The following is a 13,362-nucleotide window of genomic DNA, read 5'->3' on the forward strand; positions in this document are numbered from 1 at the left end:
ATGATTGATATAGAATGTTTTAAAATTTAAAGATCAATATAAAATAATGATCATAGCTTAAGGACCTCTTTTGCAATTAACTCAATATATTCTAATTACTAACGAATATTTGCACTGTATAAATTGATTCGAGTTATAATTATATAGATACATTAGTTGTATTTACAACTTTACATGTAAATTGTACTAATTAATATTGAGTGCCATCATAATTGTACTTTCGAACAGCAATTATTTTTATTATTTAAAATAATTAAAAGAGGTTGATCAAATAATAATAGTAGCAAATGGTTTAAACAAATATTCATATTTTTTTTGACAAAATGCATTCGTGAAATCAAATAGAATTAAAAGAACAGCAGTTGAAGAGAACATTAAGGAAACACAAAAGGTGAGAACATAAAAAGCACGTTGAACCACTTTATCTATCAAATGGCATAAAATAGAATTAGTTTTCTTTTTTTGGCTACATGCAACAAGTAACACAAAAGATATGAACCCACTATTTTTTTTTTTCCTTTTAAGACGAGCAACATCCAGAGTTCTGGTTCACGGGCTGTCCTTTGAGCTGCACCGATGGAGGTCTCGCGTTGTTCATGCCTGGTTGGCTTGCCATCCTGGATACAATCGTTACAAAAACGTATAAATCGAATTAAGTTTTACACTAGTATAAGTAAATCCTATACCGTCGAACTAAGTTTTAAACTAGTATAAGTAAATCATATCCCGTCGAATTAAGTTTTACACTAGTATAAGTAAATCCTATCCCGTGTACATCATATGTATCATTTAATCTTGCTTTTTTTAACTCCACTGTCAATGTACATGATAATTATCTATATCTCTTTGATTGTGTGTGTGACACATGAGGTACAGTACCTGTTCTTGATTGCACCAGCCATGGCCATGAAAGCCTCTTCTACATTAGTGGCATCCTTTGCACTGGTTTCCAATAAAGGAATCCCAATTTCATCTGCAAAAGCCTGTACAGAGGAAAAATAAGTCATGAGCGAAGAAAAGTTTAGGACTTTATTCGTTACCTAAAACTATAATAATCTGCGACACGTTCGCATGAGTAATCGATTTACTTTAGCCGTCTCATATGACACAACTTTGTTTGCTGTTAGGTCACACTTGTTCCCAACTAGAAGTTTGTTCACATTGTCACTAGCATAGCGGTCAATCTCATTTAGCCATTGCTTGACATTGTTGAAACTCTCTTGGTCCGTCACGTCATAAACAACCTGCCAAGATCACAAGCAGCTCAGAGTTTAGTCCTTCATAAAGAAAACTAAGGGGCAGAAGACATGGATAAAAGGATGGATGTTGGCTTACTATGATTCCATGAGCACCACGATAGTAGCTACTAGTGATTGTCCTAAAGCGTTCTTGGCCTGCAGTGTCCCACTGCATATCAAGAGACAAGCATGAAAAGGCAATCAATAATTGACAGTTATCAAAACAAAAGATACAGCCTTTTAAGTGTATAAACCATATCATAAAGAAAAACAAAAGTATTGAACTTATAAAGAATTTCGTAAAATTAGATTTGCCTAGAACAGAGTGAATGAACGCAACACGGTTAAAGCAGACCAAACTAAGGGTGTACCAGATCATGGTAGGCATTCTAACCAATAGTTTTGGAGGGTAAAACTCAAAATAACAAAAGAAAAGACTACTGACTTACAATTTGGAGTTTGATGGTTTTTCCATCCTGCTCCACGGTACGGATTTTCTGCATTTGGGAACACAAATCATAATTAACTAACTGCTAATATGTCTCAAATAAACAAACCAATAGTATACAATGTATCAAGACGACACTCACAAAGTCAACCCCAATGGTACTGATGTAACTTTCCAGGTATGAATCATCCTGATTTCAAAAAATAAAGAAGAATGATTTTGAAAAGATTAATCTTAGGTAAAAAATAAAACTATAACAAATCACGAAGCTAAGATCTAAAAGGTTATGAACTTATGTTCAAAGGGGGACCGAGAACTTACAGCAAACCTCAAAAGTAGACACGATTTCCCAACACCAGAATCTCCAATAAGCAAAAGCTTAAAAAGATAATCACTGTCAATAAGACAAAATACTAAATTCAGAATACAAACACAATATGTATTCAAAATCTCAACGTAGATAAATTGAAAGCTCGTAAAGCAGCCAATCTCCTTGTTATGGCTTGAGAATATCAACAATCAAACAAAACTCACGTGATTATTCCATCTTTAAGCCTAAATTTCTTTGATGCATACAAAATTCTCCGGAAACTGTTAACTAGGTTAAGAAATTACTTCCATAAAATCAAATATTTTAGCTACAATTATTATTCCATAGCCAACTTAAATATCTAGAATATCAATAAACAGATCTGAAACAGAAATCAACCGGATCCGGTTCAGAAAGCAAATCAATAATCAAAATAATGAAATAGACAAATAAGATATAGAGAAAGCAAGAAGATCCATGGGAAAATAAATGTAAAACATTAATTTAAAATGAACTCAAAAGGAAATTGGAAATTTAAAGGTTTCCCCCCAGAGATTGGAGAGATAAAAAAGGAAAATGACAGCTTACTATTCGGGATTCATGATGGCGGCGAGTTGGAATAAACTGAAACCACGAGGTGTCGGCGGAGATGACGGATGTGGCGAGTAATCGGGGCGTTACGGTGAGAGTTTTCCGGTGATTTGATATCGTCGCCGGTGAGAGAGAGAGAAGGAGAAATCGAAGAAGCAAAAGCTACGCGTAGGTTTATTGTTGTCATAAATAAAAGAGTCAGAATTGTTGGAATTTTATTTTATTTTTATTTATTTTTGATGGGAATTAGTGGGTGTGAACTGTGACGTAGCAAAGGTAACCGAAAGAACCCACGTGTGCGCGCATTCGGGTATAGTTAAAGTTACAATTTTGAGCATCTTCTTTTCTTTAGAAAAAGAGAAAAATTCGTTCTATAAATATTTTTTTAATAGAAATCATTAATTTTATTAAAAAATATAATGAATTACAATAAAAATTTATAATTATAATCATAAATTAGACACACAATTATGATATTTTCTTAAAATTATTGACTCAAAATTAATAATTCAGATCACATAAATATCATACAATGAAAGATTATAAAACTTAATCAAAACTCGAACAATGATAAATACAAACAGATCTGATTGAAACGGAAAACGAACTGCAAAAAAATCAAGTTATTGAAAGACCATCGATAAAATCACAAATTAGAGTCGAACGGCGTGAAAAAACTATCAACAAACGCAAATCAAATATCCAAATTCATCACGAACCAACTTACCTCAGTGGCTAAAGAAATAATTGTTGTTCATGGAGGACACAAGTTCGAGCACCAACAACCGTAGCATGTGATTGAGCATTCATTGTCAAATGGTTGAGAATATTTAGAATAAATACTACTTTGTAATCACCTTAGCTTCATAAAAAAAGTATCCAAATTCAATCTGAGGGTTCAAAGTAGGAAAGATCAACATGATAACAAATAAATAGTCATCTTAATTAGTCGTGATGATATCTAATCGACCCTTAAAAAAATAAATAAAAAATAACGGTCAAACGATCAAAAAATGTGTCAAAAGCAGAGTAAAACATGTCATAAAGGCCAGATTATAACATTGCATAAAAGATACATTTATTAAGAATTAAAAACAAGAAAAACAATAATGACACGATATAAGAAAATAAAATGACAATAAAAAATACTGACGATCAACAACCAACATCAAAGTTAATATCACTATCGATAAAAAAGATTGAAAAATATAAATGAGAGAAGCTCGTTATATAAATATTTAAAAGTTAAAACCTTTTAATTATTCAAATTAAAAGTTCATTCTATACCTCAATAATCATATAAACTGATAAGCTAACTTTATTAAATAGTATATGATATATCTATTGGAAGTGGAATCCGATTCGTTTTCTTTTTATCAGTGGTACTTTTTTAGGCATTGTTTCTCTTTATCGTTTGCATAAAAACTATTAATTAATGATGTAATAATTATATTTTGTTTATCCTCTCGTGGTCGATAATTAAATTAATTGAATAAGTAATTACAAATCATATTTCAGAGGACATTTAAGTCATTTTCAAACATATAATTTAGTTTCTCGTAGAGGGAAATATTTTCCATTGAAGAAGACATTTCCTTGCTACTTCATTTACGTGTGTATGTAATTTTTGTGCATGACACGAAACAACCTTATGATAATTTAAAATTACGTATAAGCAACACCAAACAACTTACCTAGTGATTAAAATAATCGTTGTTGTTTTTAGAGATCACGAGTTCAAGCACCAACACTAACATAATGATTGAACGTTAATTGTCAAATAATTAAAAGTATTTATAACAGATATTACTATGTAATTACCTTAGCTTAATAAAAAAAAATACATATAAGCACGAACTGACTTACGTAAGTGGTTAAATGACGTCAGACAGAATAGTGATTATCCTGTAGGCTAGCTCCGACAGACGATTCACAAGAGAAAATTCGCCCAAAAACCAGAGAAAAAGTCTCTAGGGTTTAATAAAATATTATAAAATCAAAACTCTCCAAAAAGCAGTCCACAAGCCGGACTGTTATAGCAAAAAAATCGTCTTTATTCGAATTTTGCCAAAAATAGCAAAATCCCGAAAATCACTCTAAATTGAAATTCGAAATAAAATAAGCAATCTCCCAAAAATCCGGCCTAAATCGGATTTAAATTGACTTCCTAATTAACAATCGAAATATTACCATAAATAGTAAAAATTAACTAAATCTAGTGATTCGGAGGGGAAAACGGCAGAAATTGAGGTTGAAAAAAAGGCCACATGGAGAGTAGCTCATGTGGAGAGCGTGCGCGTCGAAAAGAGCTTTCCGGATTGGGGTCTTATGCGCGATTCTGACACCTGTAGCCAAAGTTATGGCCAAAAGACTGAAACATACTCAAAACGACCTCAATGAGGAACATGTCACAATCAATTCCCGCCTTTGCGCTGATCTGCCAACTCATGGTATCTCAGCGCCATCAACGTGCAATCTGACAACTCAGCATCATCTGTCTCGGATCCCCTCTCGGATCCCCCTGCATCAGTCACCCCGGGTTGGAAAGAACTCGTCCTCGAGTTCAGAGTAGTGTCATCAGGATCCACAAAACAATGACTCAGGTGCTTCACATTAAAGACATCAGAAGTCTTCAAGTGACTGGGAAGTCGCAACCTGTAAGCATTATCATTGATCTTCTGCACGACCTCACAAGGTCCAATCTTCCGATCCTTAAGCTTATTATACTCACCAACAGGAAAACGATCACGAGTTAATACAGCCCAAACAAAATCACCAACATCAAAAAGTACCTGACGACGATGATTGTCAACCCGAGTCTTGTACTTGGTATTGCTCTCATGAATGGTCTGTTTCACCTGCTCATGGATACCCCGAAGATACTTTGCCATCTCATCTGCTTTAGGACTGAAACGTCCTATACGTGGAATAGGGGCTAAGTCCAACACCCCGGATGGGTTCTGACCATAGACAATCTCAAATGGGCTTAAACCTGTGGTTCTGTTTTTTGATCTGTTGTAGGCAAATTCTGCCTGAGGCAATGCCAAATCCCACTGCTTCGGCTTCGTTCCTGCCAAACACCTTAAAAGGTTTCCCAAACTTCGGTTCACCACCTCAGTCTGGCCATCCGTCTGGGGGTGGTAGGCGCTACTGAAATTCAACTGCGTTCCCAGTTTCCCCCACAGGCTCTTCCAGAAATGACTGATGAACTTAGTATCACGATCTGAAGTGATGGATCGAGGAACACCATGTAAACGCACAATCTCCTTGAAATAGAGATGGGCAATCCGGTCAGCATCCATAGTCTTTCTGCAGGCTACAAAATGAGCCATCTTGGAAAACCTGTCAACCACAACAAAGATAGAATCAGAGGCCCTTTGGGTGCGGGGTAAGCCTGGTACAAAATCCATGCTGACATCAAACCAAGGAGCTTCAGGAACAGGTAAGGGAGTGTACAATCCCGCATTGGTGAGAACTCCCTTAGACCGCTGGCACACATAACAACGGTCCACATAATGGGCCACATCACTAGTCAACTTGGGCCAATAAAATTCAGAAGAGATAAGGGCCAATGTCTTATCTCGGCCAAAGTGTCCCTCATTATGGAGTTCACTTATAATTTGCTGCCTCAATGAACAATCTGGAATGCACAATTGTAATCCACGAAACAGATACCCATTATGCAAAACAAAATCATGACGGTGACCCTCAGTTACCTCCTGAAATATCCTTCCAAAGGAAGGATCAGCTGCATACATATCTGTGAACGTCTTAAATCCTGCAACTTTAGTACTCATGGTGGTGAGAAGTAAGGTACGACGGCTCAGGGCATCTGCGACGCGGTTCAAACTCCCTGCTTGGTGCCTCAGCGTAAAAGTGAATTCTTGCAAGTATGCTACCCACTTGGCATGACGTCTACTCAGCTTGTGTTGGCCATTGATGTACTTCAAGGCCTCATGGTCGGTAAACAGAATAAACTCCTTCTGTACTAGGTAGTGACGCCAATGCTTCAGGGACTGAACTATGGCATAGAACTCCAGATCATAAGTGGAATAATTTTTCTTCGATCCCGATAGCTTCTCACTGAAAAAAGCAACCGGACGACCTGCCTGACTCAGAACACCACCAATGCCAACGCCAGATGCATCACAATTTACCTCGAACACTTTGTCAAAATCTGGAAGTGTCAAAACTGGAGCCTCGGTCATCTTCTGCTTGACCAGTTGAAAACTGGCCTCTGCCTCCTCAGACCACTGGAAATCACGCCCCTTGAGGCACTCTGTGATAGGGGCGATCAGAGTACTGAAATTTCTAATGAATCGACGGTAAAAAGACGCCAAGCCATGGAAACTTCGGATGTCATGTAAGGTTCTTGGTCTGGGCCACTCCAAGACTGCATCTATCTTTGACTGATCTGCATGAACATCATCAGTAGACACAACAAAACCAAGAAAAGTCACAGAAGTAGTGAAGAAAGAACACTTCTTTTGATTGACAAACAAGCACTCCGTTTTCAGCATCTCAAAAACAGCACGGAGGTGATCGAAGTGTGAAGTCCATGTCAGACTATAAACGAGGATATCATCGAAGTAAACTACAACAAATTTCCCCATAAAAGGCCGCAAGACCTGATGCATAAATCTCATGAATGTACTGGGCGCATTGGATAACCCAAAAGGCATGACCATCCACTCATACAACCCTTGTGGCGTTTTAAACGCCGTCTTCCACTCATCTCCAGGCCTTATTCTGATTTGGTGGTAGCCGCTCTTAAGGTCAATTTTTGAGAAGATCTTAGAACCAGATAGCTGATCCAACATATCATCTAGACGGGGAATTGGAAACCGGTACTTCACTGTAATTCTGTTGATCGCTCGGCTGTCAACACACATACGCCAAGAACCATCTTTCTTTGGCACTAACAGAGCAGGGACTGCACATGGGCTCATACTCTCTCGGATATAGCCCCTCTCCAACAACTCTTCCACCTGTCGCTGCAACTCTTCGGCCTCCTTGGGACTGAGGCGATATGCTGGTCGATTTGGCAAACTTGACCCAGGAACAAGGTCAATTTGATGCTGAATATCCCTCATAGGTGGTAGTCCAGGAGGAAGATCCTCTGGCATCAAGTTAGAGAATTCTGCTAGCAACCGCTGCACCTCTACTGGTAAATCTGTATCCACGTCTACTGCATTGTTCTCGCAAGGTAGCAAGGCATAGACCACGTCGCCATGCTCAATCTCATCTAAAAACCTGGACATAGAAAGTAGATTAGTATTATGGGTTACTGGGGTAGGAGTAAGTCCTTCCCGCCGGGGTGCCAACACAATCTTTTTTCCCTTGATGCTAAGGGAATATGTATTCTTCCGTCCATCATGAATGACACTGCGATCATACTGCCAAGGTCGACCCAACAATATATGACACGCATCCATAGACACAACATCACACCAGGCATTATCAAAATATTTTCTACCAATTGAAAAAGACACGAGGCATCGCCTATCAACTATTACCTCACTGTCTTTATTTAGCCATGACAACTTGTATGGCTTAGGATGACGGTCCGTCTTCAACTGCAATTTCTGGACAACCTCCTCGGACACTACATTCTCACAACTGCCGCTATCAATGATCATTTTACAGACTTTATCTGCAACTGTGCAAGTCGTGTGGAAAATATTGGTTCTCAACCAATCGTCCCCTGAATCGCCCTTGGGGGTAAGTAGACTCTTGCGAACGACCAGAGTCTCATGACCATCTCCATACAGCACATCATCAGTCTCATCATCGTCATACACGGGTTCGCCAATCTCCTCAGTGTCGTCTTCCACGTTTTCCTCAATCAACAAATTTTTGCCCTTTTGACTAGCAGGCTTCCTGCAATCAGTCGCCCTATGCCCTTGTTCACCACAACGAAAACATCTAATAGTAGGGTTAGAATTACCCTGCGGTGGCTGCTGAGCAGGACGGGACTCTTGAGGGCGAACTGGTCGACTATTGTGATCGCTCTTGATCACTGGTCTCCTGTTTTGCTGTTTTTCAACAGCAAGTGCACGCTGGTATGCTTCCGAAACACTCCACAATGAATGAAGGCTGAGGACATCTTGCAAGGGCTGGCGTAAACCCCCCAAATATCGCGCCACCATCTGCTCCTCCGTCTCAGATAAATCGTTCCGGGCGACCAATTGGTAAAACTCCTCCGTGTAATCATCGACTGATCGCACACCCTGCCTCAACGCATGAAGTCGCTGAAATAAGGTTTGCGTGTAGCCGAAGGGAAGGAAGTGGCCCTTCATCTTCTTTTTCATCTTCTCCCAATCAGTGATCTTGGCTTTGCCCTGTCTTTCTCGTGAACGTCGTAACTGTTCCCACCACGCAGATGCTCTGCCCTTGAGTTTGATGGCGATCAGTTTCACTTTCACACGATCGGGGACTTCCTTATATTCAAAAATACGCTCCACTTCATTAATCCAATCCACGAATCCCTCGGCCTGTAATGTACCAGAAAACTCAGGGAGATCGACCCGAAAACCGAGGTCTCCATGACGCTCCTCCCGACCACGGTGCTCCCAGAATCCTGCGCCCCGGAATCCTGCGCGATTGTGATATGGGTTTTCGAAAGTGGAATTGGTATCGTGATCAGAGGCCTCACGATCCTCTAAATCCTGCGCCGCCAGGCGCTGGGTTAATTCTGCGACTTGCCTCTGCAAATCCGCAATCATCACATCCTGAACGCTGCGATCACGGCGTTGGGCTTCCTCATTCGGAACCTGCTCACGACGACCACGACCACGACCTCCAGCCATTGAAACTGGTGAAATTTCCCAAGAATATGTTGAAGCTCTGACACCAACTGACGCCAGACAGAATAGTGATTATCCTGTAGGCTAGCTCCGACAGACGATTCACAAGAGAAAATTCGCCCAAAAACCATAGAAAAAGTCTCTAGGGTTTAATAAAATATTATAAAATCAAAACTCTCCAAAAAGCAGTCCACAAGCCGGACTGTTATAGCAAAAAAATCGTCTTTATTCGAATTTTGCCAAAAATAGCAAAATCCCGAAAATCACTCTAAATTGAAATTCGAAATAAAATAAGCAATCTCCCAAAAATCCGGCCTAAATCGGATTTAAATTGACTTCCTAATTAACAATCGAAATATTACCATAAATAGTAAAATTAACTAAATCTAGTGATTCGGAGGGGAAAACGGCAGAAATTGAGGTTGAAAAAAAGGCCACATGGAGCGTAGCTCATGTGGAGAGCGTGCACGTCGAAAAGAGCTTTCCGGATTGGGGTCTTATGCGCGATTCTGACACCTGTAGCCAAAGTTATGGCCAAAAGACTGAAACATACTCAAAACGACCTCAATGAGGAACATGTCACAATCAATTCCCGCCTTTGCGCTGATCTGCCAACTCATAGTATCTCAGCGCCATCAACGTGCAATCTGACAGCTCAGTATCATCTGTCTCGGATCCCCCTGCATCATTAAAGGAATTGTTGTTGATGTATTTTCTATTGAAAATATATTTTTTATTCTCATGAAATTTTATAAATTCAAATTTGATTCTCTAAGTGTAAGTTCACTCTTAATATAAAATTTTACTTCCGTCCATACTTATCCGGAGGCCAGCGACATCTATGCCTACCCGGCTGATTGCCATAGGTCTGCCGCAACTAGCCAGACACCGTTGCAACGACCGAAACAGCAAACAGGCGGGGATCGATTTCGGTTTTGATTTTTTTTAACATTTTCTTTGTTCGCGTTCAATAAGCATTTTGTCCGTTACATCAATTCAGGCCTTTGGAATTAACGAGATAGAAGACAAATATGTGAAAATATAGACATCTACTATAAGGTCCGACGGGTTGCCGGAGGTCAGCGACATCTATGCCTACTCGGCTGGTTGCCAGAGGTCTGCCGCAGCTAGTCAGACACCGTTGCAACGACTGAAACAGCAAACAGGTGGTGATCGATTTCGGTTTTGATTTTTTTAACCTTTCCTTTGTTCGCGTTCAATAAGCATTTTCGCTGGATTGAAAGTCCAGAGTGCTAGCCACTACCCCATGGAACCATCGGTTGGTAGTATAAAGTTTTTTTATTTAAAACTTAGGGTAAATTATGTATTTAATACTTAAACTGTCAGTTTAGGTTTGTTAGTACCAAAACTTTTAATTTTTTTAAAAGCATACATAACATTTAATTTTAACATCCAATTGAAAAATCAACGTTAAGTTTTGAATTTTTTGAAAGTTTAGGTACTAAAAATAATAAAAATCAATAATTTAGGTACTAAACATGTTAAATTTTTAACGATGTGAATACTAAAATTTAACAAAAACTAAATGTTAAGTATAATTTTGAAAAAAAATAAAACTTTAGGTACTAAAATGAATCAAAACTGATAGTTTAAGTATTAAATACGTAATTTACCCATATTAGGGTAAATTATTTGATGATTTTTAATGATTTAGGATTAACGATGAGAGCCTCCTCAAACATTAGTTGCCATAGCGTCATGTATTGTCTCATAGCACGGCCTACCCTCGCCTCCGATATTAACTTTGTAGCCGTGGGGTTTAATGTACAACTAATGTTGACTTAGAAAGGAAGAAAAAGGTAAAATATATCATAGATCCTTGAACTATATATTATTGATGGGAATAAATTTGATTTGTCGATCGTGAACTGTTAATCCCTTTTGACTTGGGTGGAAAGTTGTTGCCGATGAAAGAATAATTGTTGGTCGACACTTTATATTAAAAAACGAGAAAGATGATTTTACTTAGAAGGTGGAACGATACCAGAGAAAGAAAATAAGATCATTTTTTTGATTTTGCTCGGGATATAAATATCTTATTGTAGGATGACTAATCTCACGGAGGGTATTTCATAATTTGGAGGTCTCCCACGAAAGTTGCTCTCAATATGGTGTTGGGGGCACCCTACTATCCTACCTCCCCCTTATCCCATTACATATGGGAATAAGGGTCAGCTAATTTATTGTAGGATGACTAATGACAAGTCTATGTTATCATTATACAATGAGTGTTATTTTTACTATGATCAAATATATCATTCATCATTCAATTATCTTTTATCTTCTAATTTGTCATTGAAGTTTAAAACCTTTCAATTTAATCCTTTCATCCCCAGCTGCTCTAGTGTCTCCATTCTGTTAAGTTTCCAAGATATTAAGTATTGTACTTTTAGTATATAACTTTTGTTTTTCACTCATTAATGGTGTGATATATGGCCCTGGAGAGTGAGAGATGCTTGCCTCCTTTATCGTGTTACTCGAAATGTTTCTTGCTTTTAAAGAGCTGTTTAAAACGAAAACTTGAATATTTTGAGATTACAGTTTGGTGGTGGTTAGTTGGGATTGGGTTTAGTGGTGGTTGATTGAGATTGGGGTTTGTAGTTTAGCATTTTCATTGATTAATTGAAATTATGATTTAGGGTTTGACAATGATTTATTGAGATTTAGGGTTAAGTTTTGGAATTAAAATTAGGGTTTGAATATATAATTTTATTTTTTATTTTAGATATTTTATGGCATTAAATATTGACAAAAATGTCACGTAATAATAAAAAAATATTAAAACAATTCACATCATCGTACAGCTTATAATTTAAACTATAGATTGACCAAAATAGGAATAATTCAAAAGTTCTATGATTCAATTAAAAAGTTTTAAATATTAGTGACCAAAATATGAGAGATAAGATAATTGAGTGATGAATGATATACTTTACCTTTTTTTATTATAGTTCAATTCATTATGATGTTATGAGATGTGGAGGTAGTAAATTGGAATGATTCGAACATCTTAGCTCCTGTGGAAGAATAAAAGAAATGCAGTGAGTAATTTTTTTTTTATACTCTATTTTTTGATATTCTATTTTTTAATGTTATAAAAATAAGAGTAAATTACGCGTTTAGTACAAAAAATTATCAGTTTCGACCCATTTTAGTACCTAAATTTTTTATTTTTTCAAGACCATATTTAACATTTAGTTTTTGTCTCAATTTAGTACTTGTCATTAAATACTTAATGCTTTTAGAGCCCAAACTATAAGTTTTGGTTCATTTTAGTACCTAAACTTTCAATTTCCCCCCAAAATTTAACGTTAAATTTTAAACGGGTACTAAAATGAAACGCAAACTAAACTTTGTGTATTATTTTGAAAAATAAAAAATTTAAATATTAAAGCATATATTAAATACGTAATTTACCCTAGAAACAAATATGCTTTAAATTTTGTGATGTAAATGTTCCCTGGTTCATTCTTAAGTGCCTCCAAAGCTTCAATAAACGAAAACAAGCAACCGATCATTAATTGAAAAGCCTGTCCATTTCGCTGTATGGGTGACCCGCTGTGAACTGAATCAACTGATATTTGCCTAATTGCTTCAACTGGTCTGGTCTGAATTCATCATCAATATTTTCTTTTCATTAATTTGGGTTTTAATTTTCTTTTTTAAAGAGGAAAAAGAAGACCAAACAAATGGGAAAAGACACTTGTCATGTGCCGGTTGGAAGGTGGCTATTTCGATTACGTGTGTTCAAAACGAGGTTTAATTGATGATGTTTTCAATTAGATTACTAAATCTCGTACTGAATCAGACATGCTTATTTCCTTTTATGAATTATTATGGTACGTTAGGTGCACCGTCATATCAGCCCCGATCAAAATTTCTGATAATTCAAAATTATCTTATATAAATGCTATCAAATTTATCGAGAAAGCTCACCGGTTTCGTTCA

The 13,362-nt window shown here is 37.3% G+C and overlaps 1 protein-coding gene across 1 annotated transcript; it reads right to left on the reverse strand.

Annotated features, from left to right (window-relative positions):
* Window positions 1-401: 401 nt before the first annotated feature.
* LOC120132600 (GTP-binding protein YPTM2-like) lies at window positions 402-2,753 on the reverse strand. Its single transcript, XM_039149339.1, has 8 exons — window positions 2,585-2,753; window positions 2,008-2,080; window positions 1,829-1,876; window positions 1,688-1,735; window positions 1,336-1,407; window positions 1,089-1,244; window positions 880-983; window positions 402-617 (listed from the first exon to the last, which is right to left on the reverse strand). Exons 1-8 carry the CDS (start codon window positions 2,596-2,598, stop codon window positions 521-523), a joined length of 612 nt encoding a protein of 203 aa, XP_039005270.1. The 5' UTR covers window positions 2,599-2,753; the 3' UTR covers window positions 402-520.
* Between the last annotated feature and the right edge of the window lie 10,609 nt (window positions 2,754-13,362).

Source organism: Hibiscus syriacus, unplaced genomic scaffold, assembly GCF_006381635.1.
Source record: "Hibiscus syriacus cultivar Baekdansim isolate YM2019G1 unplaced genomic scaffold, ASM638163v2 tig00110569_pilon, whole genome shotgun sequence".
NCBI classification, from domain to species: domain Eukaryota; kingdom Viridiplantae; phylum Streptophyta; class Magnoliopsida; order Malvales; family Malvaceae; genus Hibiscus; species Hibiscus syriacus.